The 18,873-nt window shown below is 37.0% G+C and overlaps 1 protein-coding gene across 1 annotated transcript; it reads right to left on the reverse strand.

The window, feature by feature from the left end:
- Nucleotides 1-1,443: 1,443 nt before the first annotated feature.
- On the reverse strand, nucleotides 1,444-16,956 carry kmt5c (lysine methyltransferase 5C). The gene is made up of 9 exons (XM_067381945.1): nucleotides 16,658-16,956; nucleotides 11,821-11,953; nucleotides 10,039-10,204; nucleotides 8,866-8,975; nucleotides 8,510-8,673; nucleotides 8,366-8,385; nucleotides 7,620-7,756; nucleotides 7,244-7,404; nucleotides 1,444-7,027 (listed from the first exon to the last, which is right to left on the reverse strand). The coding sequence occupies exons 2-9, from the start codon at nucleotides 11,931-11,933 to the stop codon at nucleotides 1,548-1,550; spliced, it is 6,351 nt and encodes a 2,116-aa protein (XP_067238046.1). The 5' UTR covers nucleotides 11,934-11,953; nucleotides 16,658-16,956; the 3' UTR covers nucleotides 1,444-1,547.
- Nucleotides 16,957-18,873: the final 1,917 nt, after the last annotated feature.

Below are 18,873 nucleotides of genomic sequence, written 5' to 3' on the forward strand. Positions count from 1 at the left end.
TACCAGAAACTAAATGTCAGTGTTAAATTTCAATATGCTTAAATACCAAGAGCAGTTTCTTTTAAAATCATTTCATTTTAATTGCATTACTTTCATTTTTTTTTTACAATTATACAGTGGAACATTACAATTTAAAATTTATCTCAAATGTCCTAAGTAACAAACAGGATGGCCATACAAGACATACCGGAAAAAAGACATCTGAATTGTAGATATTAAAAAACAGTAAAATACATTAAATTCAGTACAATCAAAAAATTAAGTTATATTGAAGCACCATGTTAAGAACATATTAAAATAAATATAATGAATACACTGGCTTTTTATAGACCAAGGCAAGGCTTAACACAACTATGTCAAAAACATGTAGGACAGCCCAGGGCTCTCATGTCTGCAACTGTTAGAACTGAGAAGAAGCCAACAAATGCTTCCATCTCTGACATGGACTGGGGAGGGAAAAATAATAATAAAAAAATAATAATATAAGTTCAGAGGTGATGTCAGGTTTGGGGTCTTGGTGACCTACAGGGCTACAGTACATTATCGTAACAATATTCTATCAAGTGTTAAGCGAGTCTGATTAAGGATCAGCTCCAAAAGGACACTAAACATCTCTCTAGAGTAATACAAGTGGTAACTATTAAATTATGCATTTGCCCAATGTACCAAAGCAATACCCAATATGATACAAAAACCCATGAAGCTGATATAGACAAATGATTGGATAAAAAAAAAAAAAAAGCATCAAACAGCAAAACACATTTGTGCTTGCAAAGAGTGTGTGATTTGTGTGGAAAAATGGGATGCTATTCAAATACATTTATTTGAATAACATCCCATCTTTTCCACTTTACATCATTACATCCCAGATGGCAAGATCCAGAAATTTGTGTGATTTGTAAGCATTTAATGTAGCAGCTACTACAGTTCTCTTATGTGACATGCAGGAATCCAAATACAGGACACCTGAGAGCTGCTCTAATTATGTGTCATTATATGCACCATTGACTGCACACTCCTGTTCAACTTGACAAATCAAAAGCACATGAACTTTGCTCTGGTCCTTCATGTGCAAACCCACTGAACCATGCAAGTTGACATACACGCTTTTTTTTCCTCTCATTTGATCGACACATGTTCTTTTAACAACAGCAATCTAGATTGCTAACTCTGAACAGAAAAGGCTAGGAGGAAATAGAGTTTCCACATGGTGGAGAACCACATCCCCATCATGTGGCAAGTCTTATGTACTACAGGATCAACAGAATATCTATTTTCCTTTGTTTTTGTACTTACAGGAACCACTAGCATGAAAATATTGTATTCTATAATAATGTACTAAACAAACTCATTAAATGTAGCATACAAATAATTAAGCAAGTGTGCTAATAAAAATAAGTCTTTAAATATTTCAAGAAAGTTTTGATGCTAAGAACAGGACAATTTTCATAAATCCATATAAGTTTAATGAAAACAAAAAGAACACCTTATTACAATGAAGTTTCAAATAAATAACTTCTTAGCATATCAACAACAAAAGGACGTTATTAATCAGTATATTGTAGGTCCAGATCCACTGTACCGTCAGTCACCACAAGCCTCAGTCTCTTAGGCTTGCGATCCGTTATGGTGGTGCTTTGCGAGTGGGAGGTGGAGAAGTGTAGAGAATTATATGGGTGAGTTCCAGGCTGCCCTTGATGCTGCTGAACCTTTCCACTTTGGCCTCCGTGGACTTTAGACCTACTCACAGAGGGAGCAGGTGTGAAGTTTGAGGGACCACATGCTTCTACAACCAGCCTTCCTTGTGTTCCTGAAGGCTCCATAAGACAATGATAAGTGTAATTTGCAGGTCCTGAACCAGTGTAATTTAAGCTTTCACCATCGCCACTGTACCCCAGAGTCACAGAATGATCTCCGGTAAAGTTTACCACATAAGACTGGTGAGGAGGCTGACTGTGTTCAAAGGTGGTTGACTGAGTTTTAATCAATGGGACCTCATTGATTGAGGTTTCTCTGCGTCCCAGATGAGGACTGCTGTGCTGCGACAAAGGAGGTGAAAGGGAGGAGCTGAAGTTGAAATCAGAAGAATCACAGTGAGAAACGTTTGGACACATCTGGTTCTTACTGGGCTGAACAGAAGACACTCCAGAAAGCTGAGTGTTTTGAGTGGGAGCCACAACAGCATGGGGTTTCTCCAGTTTTGAGAGTTTGCTTTGTGTTGTACTGTAACATTGAGAACTTTGAGATGAGGAAAATAAATATGTGGAGGGCAAGGATGGATCTTTATCATTTCTTGAGATCTGAGGTTTCATACCTGCAATGTTCTTGAAAGCATTTGTTGTAGTTTTGCTAGAGCTAATGAAATAGACAGGGTGAATGTGATCACCTTGCTGACCGGGATTTGCAGGGTACTGTTTGGAAAGGATGTTCTTTGGGCTTTTTTGCAGATTTTCAGTAAATCTCGAGAAACCAGCATTAGGACATCTAGCCGAAGAATCTTTTCCACTGTGAGAACTTGATGGTCCGGGACAAGTAAAGATGCTTTCCAGGTTGTTGTGAGATTTTGAGCTGCCTGCAGCCATGGAAATTTGACAAGCATTTTGGCCTACCTCTGATTTTGGGACATTCTTGGGGTTTGGAAAAAAAGGAAGCTTCTTATCATTGCTACGAAAATGTGCATTACCAGAGTTGAATGCACCTGAATACTCGCCAAGTGAGGTTGATTTATTTCCTACGTGAAGGGAATGGAAGGGTGTAACAAGGTTACTCTGAGGTCCAGCACCATGTAGGCTTTGCATTGACTGGTTTGAAATGACAGATTCGGACTTAGCATTTGAGCTATGCAAGTTGAGAGGTCCATGAGTTTTGTCTTTAGCATCAACTTTAGCAAGGCCTGACTGAGAGGACTTTGTGTTAACAATGGAATCAAGAAAGTTTAACTTTTTATCCTGAGGATGCAAGCGCACAGTTGAGTGTACAGGCTGTTTAGCACTTGTAGAAGCATTGTTAAACATAGTCAGGTCTTTGGGGAGAAACTGTGTTGCTGAATCTTCCTGCACCTGGAGATCTATGGGACTTTTTGACAACTCATCATCAGACAAGTACAGATCTTTCTCAGGGTCTTGAAGAGGAGCAGAACTTGTGGCTGTATTACATAACTTATCTTTGAAGAGCAGTTGAGGCGCACCAATAGATGAGGATGTGTCAGACTGAGCAAAGACAAGATCAGGGAAGCTTAAATCTTCACCGCTACTGAAGTTACTCACTGGGCTTGGGGATCCTAGGTAAGGGGTCTCTGGATTCCATGCATCAGTGGGACTCTGGGAGAAGGGGCTGCTGAAGGATCCCGTGTTATGTGGTTCACCAGGACAGTAATCTATCAAAGAGCTTGCCAAGCTGTTTTGTGCAGGCATCTGATCGTAGCTTTCAAGATTTAAACATGGAAAGTCAAGCACATCCTCTGAATAGTTACTAAAGCTGCACTCCGTGGTGAAGGGAGAGATCGGAGGAGACTGGTTCTGAGAGGAGGTTACACTGGTGTTAGTAGGAACACTTTTCTCGGATACCTGTGACTGGCTCAGAGCCTGGAGTTTTGACAGACTTTTATTAATCTGAAACAAATTGTGACTCAAGCAAATGTCATTCCTTCCTTTATTCTCAGTCCTACTAACTCCAGGCTTAAGAGTATTGGAATTGTCTGACACAGGCTCTCTTATATCCTCTTTTGCTTCAGTGGTCCTATTGACATTAGTAACTCCTGTCAGCCCATCATAACAGGGAGAGTAAAGTGATAAAGGTGAAAGGGATAATAGTAGAGGTGAAGTCTGAAAACTCACTGGATCTTTGAAGGTCTCAGTCCCCTTGGTACAACTACGCACTGCCATTATTTGCTGGCACGGAGATGGGTTTTCCTCTTTAACTTTGCTGAGAGGCATCTGTTCCAGTATTGCTGCTGTAGAAGAGACAGATGTTAACTTCTTTGGCTCCCTGTACACAGTATTAACGCTCCCATCTTCATTTTGAACTTCTTTCCATTCCACCTCCCACTTGCCTTCAGCTCTCCTGCACAATCTAATCAGAGGTAACGGTTTAACATCATCAATGTCCGTTTCAATTTTTGGACCAGATGAGTTTTGTTTGAGTTGTGCATTGGTTACATCGGGAGTGTCTTGAACAATTTCTTTTGGTGTGCATTTGCTGCTTTTTTTGTTGATGCAAACTTTTGATTCTTTTTTTTTCTTAGTTGCACATTCTTTTCTGCAATGCTCTAACACGTCTTGGACTGCTTTGGTGGCTTTCTCCAAACCTATGCCTTTATCAGCCTCCCCATGACCCCGAATCCTCTCCATTTCTGCATTTAAAATTGAGACAGAATCCAAAATGGCCCTAAAAGGGTCACCTAAAGACAAGCATTGTTGTGGGCTTGATTTGTCCACAACACTTTCTGCTTCATCTGTACTCTCCATTTCCCACTCCTTCCCCCTTTTCCTCTTCAGGCGGATTCTGACATTTAGCCTCTGGTCTTCTTCTGTCTTATCCAAATCCTCTGAGGTAGACAACTCATCTCTGATGGCATCTTCTATATTATCCATATTCTCACAGTCCCCTGGTCCTGTAGTTCTTCCTTCTACTCCTTCCTCACTTTTCGCTTGGTTCTCCTCTCTCATGTTGCATTTAACCATTTCTTCATTAATTTTGGATGTTTCACTCTTAAGGTCTTTGATTGTCCTCTCACAAACAGGTACATTACTTGTGCTATTCCTGTATTCAGAAACTCTGACACTGTTTCTTACTGGTCCACGCCGAGCACTCTGAAGACCTTTACAGCATTGTTTCAACTTGGATGAGCCACGCTTTTTGGACCCAACACCAACATTGCCTTTAAGAGTTAAACTTGATTCTGGTACTGAACATTTCAGCAATGTTGTCTCCACACTGCTTTCACTTGGCTTAGGTAACAGATTGTCCGAATTGAGTTCTGTGTCGTTACTGACATCCGTACACGGTTTTGCAGGTGCATTAACGTCCTGTTCCGGGTCTGTATCAAGTGATTCTCGAAATGCTCGTTTCTTTAAGGGTATACTGCTCTGGGGACTATGATCCAGACAAACCATGGATGGAGGCTCTGAGGAAACTGAAGTGTTTTCTGGCTGTCTCACTTGAGCATCTCGACGTACATATGACTGATCAGCTGCAGGGAGTCCCTGAATAGGGTGCTCATTTCTGTTAAGTGCATCATGCTTGTCCTTTGTCTCTTTGTCAGCAAGCGATAGTGTCTTCAGGTTATCAACTTCTTTGTTATCACTGTAACTGCATGGAAGTTGGTGGTCATCAGCATTTTTATCTTGTTGATTAAACTTGTCACTCAAACTCTTTCTAATATCCGTCAAGAGTACCTTTGCCTCTTTAACAACAACAGTCCTGCCCCCAAAATGTGCCGTTAACGCTTTCTTTTTCAAGTAATTTCCTTCTCCCTGCTTCTTGACTCTTTCTTTATCTTGCACCTCAGTTATATCCTCAACATTTGTTTGTTTCTCATCCTTGTCTGCTCTTTTCCGTTTCTTTATAGAATCTTCTGATTTTTTGGGAATTGTGACCTCAACAGATGCAACAGTTACAACGTTATTATCTTCCTTACAATCAATTTCACGCTCACTGTGGCTATCCTTACCGTACACATCCACGAGTTCTTTCACAACAGGATGTGTTTTGCCAATCTCTAAATCACAAGTTACTTTTAAGTACTTATCTGCACTCTCCATATTTACTGGTGTGAAATACAACTCCTTTACCCCTTTCTTACCTTGTCTATTGCTTTCTTTGCTCCCATTTAACTTTGTGCTCTGCTGTACTGATGCTGCTGGTGGGGCTGTACCCTTGTCTTTTCTACTGTCTGCCTTCCTCTGACCTGTACTTTCGACTTCTGGTTTTCCTGGGATAGCCACCCTAACCAGACTTACTCTGAGGTAACGATTTGACCCTGAGAGGAAAGAGATAGAACTGTTAAGAGATGGTGAAGACAAGGAGGGCGTAACGCTTACAGCACTAGAAGAGACAGACTGCCTGTGGTTTTGCTTGTTATCCCCTGAGGTCTCTGAAGCTACACAAGAACTAACATCACCTTCCCTAGGAGTAATGGAACTGCTGATGTGTTTCCCGTCGCCAGCCACTTCCCTGAGGCGATCCCTAGAGACTCTCTGCTGCGCCTTTCTGATCACCATGCTCTCTGTTTGTGATGATTTGTCACTGTTAGCTCCAGCGTCTCCATCAATGTGTAAATTTTTATCAGGACACGGTTTACCAGGAGAGATTAAAACAGCATTAGTAATGTCCTTGGACTCAACCTCACTTCCTTTTTTCCCAACTCTGGTCTGCGAGTCAGAGCATTCATTTCGGTCTGTAGAAAGTTTAGAGTTCGATTTGATCAGTCTGGTCCTCCTTTTGTTGAATCTGGAGAGTTTAGATCCAGTCCTTGCTCGGAGACTGCTCCAACGACTACGAAGAATATTCCTGGTCCTTGAGGAAATGCCCTTTTGGACAATTCTAACAGAAGATGCATCATTATTACGTCCCTTGGCCTTCATACCGTTTCTTTCATGTACACTGGAAACACATCCAAGAGTGAAAGGTTTAAATCTAATGACAGGATCTGCATTTAACATTTCTCCATCCTTGCCCTTTCTCTCCTCTGGTCCATTCACGTTAGCACTGGTGGCTGTTGGAGAGACAAATTTGCTGCTCTTTGTGATCCTCTCTGGTTTTGGTCGCTCTCTCTCAATTAGGTAGAGCAGGGCCCTTTCTTTGCTCAAGGGGTCCTTACAGCTTAATAGGAAATTTGTGCTGTGCCGATAGAGGCAGATGCTCAGCTCCTTTAGCTCAAGGTGAGGAAAAGATAAGAGGTTTTGTGTTCTCTTTTCCACCTGTTTGCAATGCTCCTCCCTCCTCCGCCTATCAGTCTTTCTCATCTTGCTCAAAACAAGGGCGTTCCTCTTCGTCCGTTGGGAAAATGTATTCCTCATTGGCAAGACTGACAAAGAATCAAATGAGAAGAACAGATAGCCAGAGTTAAGTGGTTGATAATAGTGAGATTAGTTGACAATACTCGCTTTTTCACCAGATTATTAGGAAATTGCATGGTATGTTTAATTATATCCTTTGTGATTGTACACTCAAAACACATACATTTTGCTCTGTGACACAAATAATATAAGAAAAGAAAATGTGAATGGTATAACAAGCATACCAGAGTTTGATACAGTGAGAAATGGCTTTGGAGTGCCATTTCCCCTATTCCTGTTAAGCCTTAGATCGGTCTCTCTGAACTCATATTTCTGTCCTGAAGGATCTCCGGAGCAAGCCTCATCTGGTAACTGGTCTCTCTTCTTAAATGATCCCTCCCCTCTCCTGCATAGATTGGCATCATTAGATTTGTGATAAAAATATATTTAAAAGGCTTTTAAATGGATTTCTGTCATTAGAAACCTAATTGACATTAAAAACCTAATACAGCTCATAATAATTACATGCATCCATTGAGATAATTATGTATCATAGATCTAACATCACTAAAATGTCAATAGCAGATGGCCTTAAAGCAGTATTAACAGATTTACTCTCACCTCTCACATGTGCAACATTCACACATTTCATTATTCTCCCCAAAAAAGCTGTCCCCATAGTAACAGGTAATCTCTTCCCCTGGTGAGATGGGCCGCACCACTTTTACACAAGCTCCATTCTTGTCTCCCGGGACAAACTAACAGGAGGAACAGAAACAAACATTATGAGCAAATTACTTTTCAGTATAAACTGTTTGACTATAATCTGTTGTCATATGCTAGGAAACAAGTAAAACAAATTATGCAAATGTCATTTAAATAAGGTGTGTGGGGGGCGGGGGTGATTTCTGTGGATACTGTGATGCATTATTTTCAGGATTCTTTTATGAATATATGTGTTAAAAGAACACCATTTTTTTTAAAATGGAAATCTTCTGTAACATTATAAATGTCTTTACAGATACTCAATATCAATTTATTACATCCTTGCTAAAAAGTATTAAAATCTTACTGACTTTTGAACAGTGTATTTTTTCTATATACATCTATGTATAAGTTGTTGTCTAGGACCCAGACTTTTGAAAATGATTAAAGACATAAACAGCAACAGTTATATTAAGCTGCATTTACATTGCCAGACCGTATGTGCAGATCTATTGTGACTCCTCTACAGAGGAGTTTAACGCATTAATTGTATAAATGTACATTTACGCTGCAAGATACACTACATATGTACAGGATCTTTATACAACCAAGCAATTCAAAATATTCCCCATGAAAGCAAGAGTCATAACTTCGCATCTTACCTTACAGTTGGGTCTGCAGTCTTCTCCAAACAACAAAAATCAAGAGAAAAAAAAAAAAGCACAATCAGATCATGTACTTTACCAAAGACCAAATTTTGAAAAATTAAATATTACTGATGAGTAAATGTATACAGGCTCTCTCACCATGATTAATGAAGGCAGCGGGCCCCAGCCAAAGCTGAGCACATCTCTTGCGCGTCGAGTACATGACACTGAAGTCATTCACTCCTGCTCTGAGCACGGCACTATCTTCAGGGCTTAACTCAGCTATACAGCCCTGCAGTACCTCCACCCGTTCTCCCACAAACCTGGAGAATTCAACATTATTATATCCTCAAATATAGTGTTCACCAAAATTAAAAAGTTACATGTTAAGACATTTATTTTTATAGCACTTCATACAATACAGACAATACAGGAAAATAATGATGATTTAATGATCATTAATTAAATCATAATTATTATATTTTATGATATATATATAAAAAGGTGTTTCTAACCAGTGCCGGGTGGATGTGATTTTGGCTCCATTAGTCTCAGAGGAATAGCGGTTACACGGCTCAATGTTCACTCCACTGTCCAACAGAAAAGCTGTCATATAGCGATACATCTGAAGAAAAGAGATGAAGTAGTTTTTAAAAGCACACTGCAACATTCAAAAATTACCATACTTTGAATCAAACTAATGCTGTGCACTGTGCTTGTCTTTAATCAGACCAAATTCTAATAACTTGTATTACAAAAGCCAAGCCCTCACAGACACGACACCACACTCAGAACGTTTACTACTGGAGCGTTTGGAGATTCAAATTCAGGGAGACAAATTATGGTAGAGCATAGTAGGAACATTTCTGTTGTCTTTCTTAGGGCAAGGTATCAGTGTAGATTTCTCAAGTTGATTCAATTCCAATTGACCCTTTGCCGGGAGTTTGATTGACAGGCGATCTAACCAATCATAAAGCAGAATCCGCCATTTTATCTGACAGGAAAAGTTAGTAGATTAACATTGGTGGACTTGAACTTAAATTATGTGTACTGACATCTTTTTTGCGGTTGAAATGTGGTTCATTCATGTTTATTTGATGCCATAAATTAACTATTAAAAAGAGATGATCGGTTCATGAGTCGCTTGATCTGAGGCGCTACAACAATCTGTCACGACATTAAAGAGCCACAAAACGGTATTTATCGTTTACATTTCTTTAAAAATTACAAAATTTGAGACTTTGTTTCGAACATTTGGGGTCAGCAAGATCTTTTCATATTTTAAAAGTATTTAAAGGAATTAATTTATTTCTTTCAAAAAAATCTTACTGACCCCAAACTTTTAAAAGGTATTTTTGGTCCATTTTGCTTATTTATGAAAGAGATTCTCCCTCAGTAATCCTGTAAATCATACAGGGAACACACGCACACAGATGAATAAATGAATGAATCTAGTCTACAATAAATGTGTACAGAGAGACTGTACTCATCAAGATAGCAAACAAGTGATCCAGCAAAGACAAACATTTTGAAGTAAAGGCAAACCACTACTTCGTTACTTCACTAAACACAAAAACAGCTACACATTCAAAACCCATTCACACATTCCTATTTGGTGATGGTGATGACACACGAACAAACAGGGAAAGGTGAACGTTCACCAATTATGGATAACATATTATACTCACATGCTGCTTTAACAACTCCTGTCTGTGTGAACCCAGCTCAGTGAAATAGCCACTGACCCATTCCCCATCCAACAGAGCATCAAAGGTGGCCTGGAAGTCATGTGTGCGTTTGAAGCGCAGAAGGGTCTCTCTGAGGTAGCCCCATCGCCGGATCTCAGGGGGAGGACTTAAAACATTCACAGAGTGAAAAAAAAACAAAACAATTATAAATGGAAGAAAAACTACAGTTTAAAAGTCTGGGGCCAATAAAACCTATTTTTAAAAAGAAATTAATATTTTTATTCAGCAAGAACACATTAAATTGGTCAAAAGTGAGAGTAAAGACATTCATAATGTTACAGAAGATTTCAAAAAAGTGCTTCCACAAAAATATTAAGCAGCACAACCATTTTCAGCATTAATAATAGGAAATGTGACACTGAAGACTGGAGTAATGATGCTGAAAATTCAGCTTTACTATTAAAGGAACGAATTATATTTTATAATATATTAAAATAGAAGAGTTATTTTAAATTGTAATAATTTCACACAATAGTACAGTTTTACTATTTTTTTTTAATCAAATAAATGTAGCTTTGGTGAGCATAAGAGACTGCTTTCAAAAACACGAACCTGAAAATCTGAACAGTAGTCTATTGCTGCATCCCGATTTGCCTACATGCTGCCTACACTATGTCCTAAAAGCATATACTGTTTTTTTGAAGAAAAAGTACATGCTTTTGAGTGTGTAGCAGAACAGTAAGCAAGCTTTGGGTCATACTACTTAGTCATACTTGCGTCTTCAACGGACAGCTCTGTCACTTAGTTATGTGCATCCTGTCACCGTTTAAACTGCCCTGTCAGTCATCTTGTCACAGTTAAATTCCTCCAAATTCAATTTAATTTAATTTCCTGCCATATCTGAGAGAAATGTAGTAGCACGTTGATCTGCCAGTCGCTTTCATGTGGAGAACCCTCCTTAGTTAATAACCAAACGTATCTTTATAAAAGTTCACAATGCTGTTACAGATGAAATATAATGTGGATAACATTAAATAAATATCTTGGTAACACTTTATTTTAGGGTCTTGTAACTAGTTGCTCATTAGCATGCATATTATACAATATTTGCTATTTATTAGTACTTATTAAGCACATATTAATGCCTTTTTCTGCATCAACTTATTCTACATTCTTAATCCTACCCAATACCTAAACTTAACTAACTTACTAACTAATAATAAGCAGTAAATTAGGAGTTTATTGAGGGAAAAGTCATAGTATTTAACCTGATGAAAAGACATTGGTAACACGTATAAACTGATTATGAATCACTCAAACCCCTTTATCTAAACCTCTCTACTACCTACATATCTGCCATGTTTGTAGTTTTTTAACAATTTTTATTCAAGTTTGTAGTTCTAATCAAATCCTCGTCCAACACGCAATGGGTTGTGGGCAATATTAGCTATCAGAGTGTGCACGGATCTGCACTTCAGATTGTAACTGGAAGAAGTAGACCATATCTTTGGAATCCACATTTCAACATGCTTCGATTTGGGACTCACTAATTCTAATTTCAAATACTTTTCAGGGCAGATAGTATGCAAATTGGGACACAAATTATGTTTTACACATTACTATGTAAAACAGACAGATTGCATTTCAGATTTTATTATTTATCTGTATATGAAAATACTATCAGAACAACAAAACAAAAATAGTTTTTCTTTAAATACTGTGCATAAAATCTGTCCATCTTGTATACAGCAGTAGCACAAAAGAGTAGAGCTGAATAAGTACCTTATGTTCATCTTATGGGTGCTGAACCCCAGTAAGGGATCCAACACCAGACTCGTGGCCAGATCATCTGTCTCACAAAGCTCTCTCACACTCATTCTATAAGATCCCTCCATGGTCGCCCACCATCAACATGCTGGAACAAAATGAAGCTGGTGAGTTACACATTCGAACAGCTGCAGGTCATTCAACACAAGCATAAAGCATAGAAAAGAAGGAGAGCGACTGTGATTTTTCCTTTCTACAAATATAACTTCATCTTACTGTAAAAGAAATTATTTACAGTGGTGTCCAATAATCTGAGACCACTAGTGAAAATATTTCCATTTAAAACAACTTATTTATTCACAATTTGAATGAAATGTGATTATTTTGCCCTAATGACAGCAGTATGATGTGAGAGAATGTTCAAAAGAGCATCTTAAGCTTCAATGCAAGCAAGAACATCTGACAATCTGTAATAAGCCAGATGATCAGTGCCACAAATCTACATTTTTTAATGTGCATTTTTAGAGACCTATAAAAAGAATCTGAAATATCTACAATTTATTTTACATTAAATGTGTTTGTCCACCATGAAGCTTTGCTTTTTTTTTTCAGATTTTGAAACATAAATGATTAATGCAGTCTCAGGCTTTTGAACTCCACTGTATTTTACACAAATTTAAGTATCTCTTAACATAATTGCAGTGAGAAAAACTAGACTGTAATATTGAATTTATTACAAAGTGTTACTGGGCCTACTGTAACAGCAGTTGTGGTCAATAACATTTAAAATATTGACAACCCATTGTATAATAGCACACATCAATTACAGGCCATAGATTTTGACTGCATGAATGGGATTTAAAATTAATTGGCTTAAACATTTTCTAACAAATAATAAGTTTTTTTTTTGTTTTGTGCCCCTAGGAGTATCTTTAAAAGTGTTGAATTCTTATTACGCTGTGACTTCACTTTACAACAACTCCATCTCAAATTGTCAGAATTACATAAGAAAGTTCTTTTATACTGGAAGTTGATTTATAAACAATTTTTCCCCTCACAATTTACCAATTTGGAACAATAGGTATATTTTATTTAGGAACAAGCCACTTTTTATAAGCGATTGGTGGGAGAGAGGTATCTGGTCTGTTGTTCATCTTTTTGATGAGGAAGGTCATTTTATGAATTACAGGACTTTCTGTGAAAAGTATAAGTTTCAGTGTGGTCACAAGCAATATGTTAAGGTATTGAATTGTATTCCAAAGGCTTTTGTTATGTTAGTTAGAAATATCCAAATCAAGTTAGTCGAAATAATGTGTGACTCAACTTTTTCCAAAGAGCTCTATTACTAAAGGATTAGTCCACTTTTAAATAAACTTTTCCTGATAATTTTCTTACCCCCATGTCACCTAAGATGTTCGTGTCTTTCTTTCTTCAGTCGAAAAGAAATTAAGGTTTTTGATGAAAACACTCCAGACGGTTGAAGGTCAAAATTACAGTTTCAGTGCAGCTTCAAAGGGCTTTAAACGATACCAGATGAGGAATAAGGGTCATATCTAGCGAAACCATCTGTCATTTTCTAAAAAAAAAAATACAACTATATATACTTTATGAACACAAATGATCACCTTGCATGTGCTTCCGCTTTTCGTATTCTTCAAAAAGCTTATTCTACTTACGGAACGAACGTAGCGGCAGTTCCATTTTTTCCGTAAGTAGAATAGGGAAGGCGTAGGACATACAGCATAAGCTTTTTGAAGAATACAAAAAGCGGAAGCTCATGCAAGGTGATCATTTGTGTTCATAAAGTATATACAGTTGTATTTTTTTAGAAAATGACAGATGGTTTCGCTAGATAAGACCCTTATTCCTCGTCTGGTATCGTTTAAAGGCCTTTGAAGCTGCACTGAAACTGTAATTTTGACCTTCAACTGTCTGGAGGCCACTGAAGTCAATTATAAGGAGAATAATCCTGGAATGTTTTCATCAAAAACCTTCATTTCTTTTCGACTGAAGAAAGAAGGACATGGACATCTTAGATGACATTGGGGTGAGAAAATTATCAGGAAAATTTGTAAGTGAACTAATACTTTAAGAACTATGTATCTTTCCTTTCCTATACCTCCCAAAGTAAATGAAATGCACTTTAAAACTTTTAATGATATTTACCCATCCTTAGAGCTTCTTAGGCATAGATTCAATATTGATCACAATAATTGTACTTTCTGTGATTCCAAAATAGAAACAACAGGACATTTAGCACGTTTTTTTTTTTTTTTTTTTTTTTGTATATTTAGTAAAGCCTTTTTGTCTGACATTTACGAGTGGCTCAAAAAGACAGTTAATTTGATTTTTTCCATTTTCTGAAAAGGACAGACTTTTTGTATAATAATGGAAGATGTACAAATTCAATTTCTTCTGAACAATATTTCCATTTTGTGGAAATTTTATATTCATAAATGCAAGTGCCTGAAAACAAAGCCATTGTTTTTCAGAAATAATTTTGGATTTTCTGTAAATCTATAAGAATGGTAAAACTGCAAAGTGGAAGAAGACTACTTGGTTTATTGAAGAAATTTAAGCCATTAGAAGACCCTGATGTACAATTTTTTTTATTTGTATTCTTTTTTTCCCTTTTTCCTATTTATGTTTCCTTTTTACAGAATTGTGCTCTGTTCTTTTATATGATTTTGTACTGCCTTATTGTAATTGTCTTTCTGCATTAATAAAAAAAAAAACCAATAATATTGATAACCCATTGTAAAATAGCACACATCAAAGTAATAACCTCACTAACTTTAATACTGAATTCTGAATAGTTTATAACCTAAATCCAGAAGAACTGTGACAACGTTTCCAAGATGTTTGAAGAAACCCACCTCCAAAGCCATTTAATAAAAACTATGTGCAAGTGTACCTAGGAAAAAAACGTTTTTAAATGCAAAGATCAGATCAGATGTGTGGAGCATACCGGCTGTTGACAGACTCCTTGTGCATACTAAAATCTCACTGGATTATTACAATTAATGACAAAAGGAATGTTTGGAAATGTAAACTGATATTTCATACTGACACACTACAGCAAGGGTGTCCACTGTCCTACAGAGTTTCGCTCCAACCCTAATTAAGCACGCCTGAACCATCTAATCAACGTCTTCAGGATTACTAAAAACTTCCAGGCAGGTGTGTTGAGGCAAGCTGAAGCTAAACTCTGCAGGACAGTGGCCCTCCAGGACTGAGTTTGGACAACCCTGCACTACAGATGTAAATAACTGGCTTAAAACCATTTTTTTAGGGAAAATAAAATACCAAAGTGGCTTTTTCAGGATTATTTGATAAATAGAAAGTTCAAAAGAACAGTATTTATCTGAAATAAACAAGTTTTTGTAAAGAAATGAATACTTTTATTCAGCAAGGATGCATTAACTTGATCAAAAGTGACAGTATAGACATATATAATGTTGCTAAAGCTGTATATTTCAGATTAATGCTGTTCTTTTAAACTTTCTATTCATCAAATTGTACACCACAGTTTTCAACATTGATAAAAATGTTTCTTAATCATCAAATCATCATATCAGAATGATTTCTGAAGGATCATGTGACACTGAAGGCTGGAGTAATGATGCTGAAAATTCAGCTTTGACATCACAGGAATAAAATCACATTTTAAAATATATTCAAATAGAAAACAGTTATTTTAAATAGTAAAAATATTTCACAATATTACAGTTTTTTGCCGTATTTTGGATCAAATAAATGAAGCCTTGGTGAGCAGAAGAGACTTCTTTAAAAAACATAAAAATCTTAGTGTACTTATAGATATATAAACCAAAATTATAGATCAACTCACTGTTACTAATTAAAATGTTCTTTAACAAGACATCTTGATAAATGTATTGGCTGAATGTAGCATTTTGCATTTAGTAAACATACAAATCCAAATTTAATTATAGTTCAGAGAATCTAAAAATCTCAAAGCATAAGGTTTTTTTTTTTTTTTTTTTTTACAGTGTGTAATCAGCAGAAGAACAAAAAAAAATGTATGGCAAAATCATTCTTATTTCCTCAGGAAGAGACTCTAGTTGGCAAATGCAGAATAAAATGCCATCGATATAACTTGTTTATGACAGAAGACATTTAGTTGTAAATTCATTGACTGAATCTTATATTACTCTGCATAGCATAGTGTCATTGTAACTCTGCGGATTGTTGCAAGCAAATCTCCTCCTCTGGTGGATTAAAATACATATTATAAACTTGCTCTCCGCTGACAGGTCAGGAGTCGCACTACAAAGCAGCGACTGAGTCTGAAAACACTTCAACACTTGAGTTGTGATCGAGTTCGAGCCTGAAAACAGACAGCAGCTCCACAAATCACAGCGCCGAAGAGAAAATGAAAGTCAAAATGGGTAGTAAAAAAAAAACTATAAGAGATTAGATTAGATTACGTTAGATTAGATTATAGTAAAAATAACACATTTGGCGACATGCTCTCGCGGTGATACCCTCATCTGTCATCGAGCACCTTTGATCGCGCCAATTAACGTTAGTTGATATAAAAACAGCACACCTGACTAGATGTAATAGGGTAATTGATTTCGCCAGTTCATAAATGCTGGTTATTACTGGTCACAGCAGCGCGAGGGGCCATAAATCAGTTTCGGGGGAGTCGAGTTAATGGACTTCATCCCAAACCACCGAGGTCCGGTTAGCTCACTGGACAACACAGGCAGACACACACGGTCCAATTTGAATCTCTAAACATGGTATATTGCTCATTTTGAACATTATATGGTTTCAAAAGCGGCGGGAGCATATCCTTGTAGTATAATAAGCAGCCCAGCATATTTACCTGACGGGCTTTCCTTCAAATTTCTGGTGGATTTGTCCGTAGTGAAATTCGCCTGAAAGCTAGCAGGCTAGCTCTTCCTGTTGGCTACGAGCGCCGCAGCCATCTGCTCCTGCTGGACCCATTTTCCATGATTTATACCTTTCTGCTGCGGATATAAGATCGCCAACCCAAAAATTGACAGTCCCGTTGAAAGGATTCGGGAATTATACTAGCATTAATTTTTCTATACTGCGTTTGTTTTCGAGCGTAGAAGTGTCGTCCTGGAGTCGAGATGAATTCAACCAATCCTTGACATCCATGGTCGCGCTCCTATTGGCTAGTGTGACGAGTGGCAGGGCTCTCGGCGTGCTTCGCCTCCGTCGATTAGCTGGTGAAGTTACACGGCGTTGAGGTTGACCTATAGGAGTGCAGATGGAGAAAATACCAAACGCTTCTACCATTCAGTGGTCGATAAAGAAGCTCCGATGCCCGCCTCATCTCTGTAACCGTGTCCTGTTGACCTCCTCGAGTTACGCAATTAAACAGCAGTCTGTTTGTTAGGCAAAATGCATGTTTGATGGGATTAAGACTTTGTTTTTGTTTTTTTAAATATTCATTACCCTCACTGTGTTCTTTGTGCGGTTTAAATGTAATATTTAAATGTACTATTTGTGTTGCACATTGTCTCAAAACAATAAACACTGTTTTTTAAATGTGTTGTGAATGCTTTTTAAGCTCCAGTTATGATTTAAATATTTAATGTTGAAAAATCTTAAATGCCCAAATTAGGATTTCTAATCCTTTTAACCAACATGTGAATAACTCACAAATGCCCAAAACCTTTTCCCATGGGTTTCGCTGTTGTTTTTTCTAACCGTTCTCCACTGAGAGAACACTGTCTGTCAGGGTGGAACATATTTTGTAGAAAAGAAAGCAAAACAAAGAACTTTATTTAAGCAATTCAGAAACTGTATGTTTTTTTTAAACAGCTTGGTAACAATTTACAATAAGGTTCATTAGTTAACATTATTTAAAGGGTTAGTTCACCCAAAAATGAAAATAATGTAATTTATTACTCACCCTCATGTCGTTCTACACCTGTAAAACCTTCATTCTTCAGAACACAAATTAAGATATTTTTGATAAAATCTGATGGCTCAGTGAGGCCTGCATTGATAGCAAAGACATTTCCTCTCTCACGATCCATAAAGCTACTAAAAACATATTTAAATCAGTTCATGTGAGTTCAGTGGTTCAACATTAATATTATAAAGCAAAGAGAATATTTTGTGCGCCAGAAAAACACAATATTGACTTTTCATCAATATAGTGATGGGCCGATTTCAAAACACTGCTTCAGAGCTTTACGAATCGAATCAGTCACTCGGAGCGCCAAAGTCATGTGATTTCAGCAGTTTAGCTGTTTGATAGGAGCTCTGAGTCACTGATTTGATTCGTAAAGCTCTGAAGCAGTGTTTTGAAAACGGCCCATCACTATATTGATGAAAAGTCAATATTGTGTTTTTTTGGCGCACAAAAATATTCTCATCTCTTTATAATATTGAGCTAGAACCACTGAACTCACATGAACTGTTTTAAATATTGAGAGAAATGTCATTGCTTTGAATGCAGGCCTCAATGAGCCATCAGATTTCATCAAAAATATCTTAATTTGTGTTCTGAAGATGAACGAAGGTGTAGAACGACATGAGGATGAGTAATTAATGACTGAATTTTCATTTTTGGGTGAACTAACCCTTTAACATTACTACAGCATTTAATATTCTTTGTTAATGTTGATTTCAACATTTACTAGCACATTATTAAAACCGAGATTAATATCTGTTAACATTTAATGTTTATATTGTATGTATTTGTTAAACATTTATTAACATTTAATTCACTGTGAAGTAACATGAACAAACTCTGAACTGTATTCTTATTAACTTGCGTTAACAAAGATGAACAAATACAGTAAATGTATTGCTCATGGTTAGTTCATGTTACATTAACTAATGTTAACAAATTAACCTTATTGTAAAGTGTTACCAAAAACTTTAAGCTTGATCAATTTTTTAAAAAAAAGTTTAATTTACTGAAAGACACCCTACTTAGAAGTGGAAAATCTTTCACATTAAAATGCCCAATTATTAAAAATATAGAAGGAATATCAAAGCAGCCAGTACAAATACACTTTTTTGTTTTATTTTTGTTTCCAGTAGCTGAGAAACAGGATT

The sequence above is a fragment of the Chanodichthys erythropterus genome, chromosome 3 (assembly GCF_024489055.1).
Source record: "Chanodichthys erythropterus isolate Z2021 chromosome 3, ASM2448905v1, whole genome shotgun sequence".
Taxonomy (NCBI): domain Eukaryota; kingdom Metazoa; phylum Chordata; class Actinopteri; order Cypriniformes; family Xenocyprididae; genus Chanodichthys; species Chanodichthys erythropterus.

Bases quoted from the DNA above. Each gene is read 5' to 3' on its own strand.
- kmt5c (XM_067381945.1), bottom strand. From the start codon at position 11,933: ATGGAGGGATCTTATAGAATGAGTGTGAGAGAGCTTTGTGAGACAGAT. The intron at 7,757-8,365 runs GTAAGATGCGAA...TCCTCCTGTTAG, and splicing joins ACTGCAGACCCAACTGTAAG to TTTGTCCCGGGAGACAAGAA. The intron at 7,405-7,619 runs GTGAGAGTAAAT...CAATCTATGCAG, and splicing joins GAATGTTGCACATGTGAGAG to GAGAGGGGAGGGATCATTTA.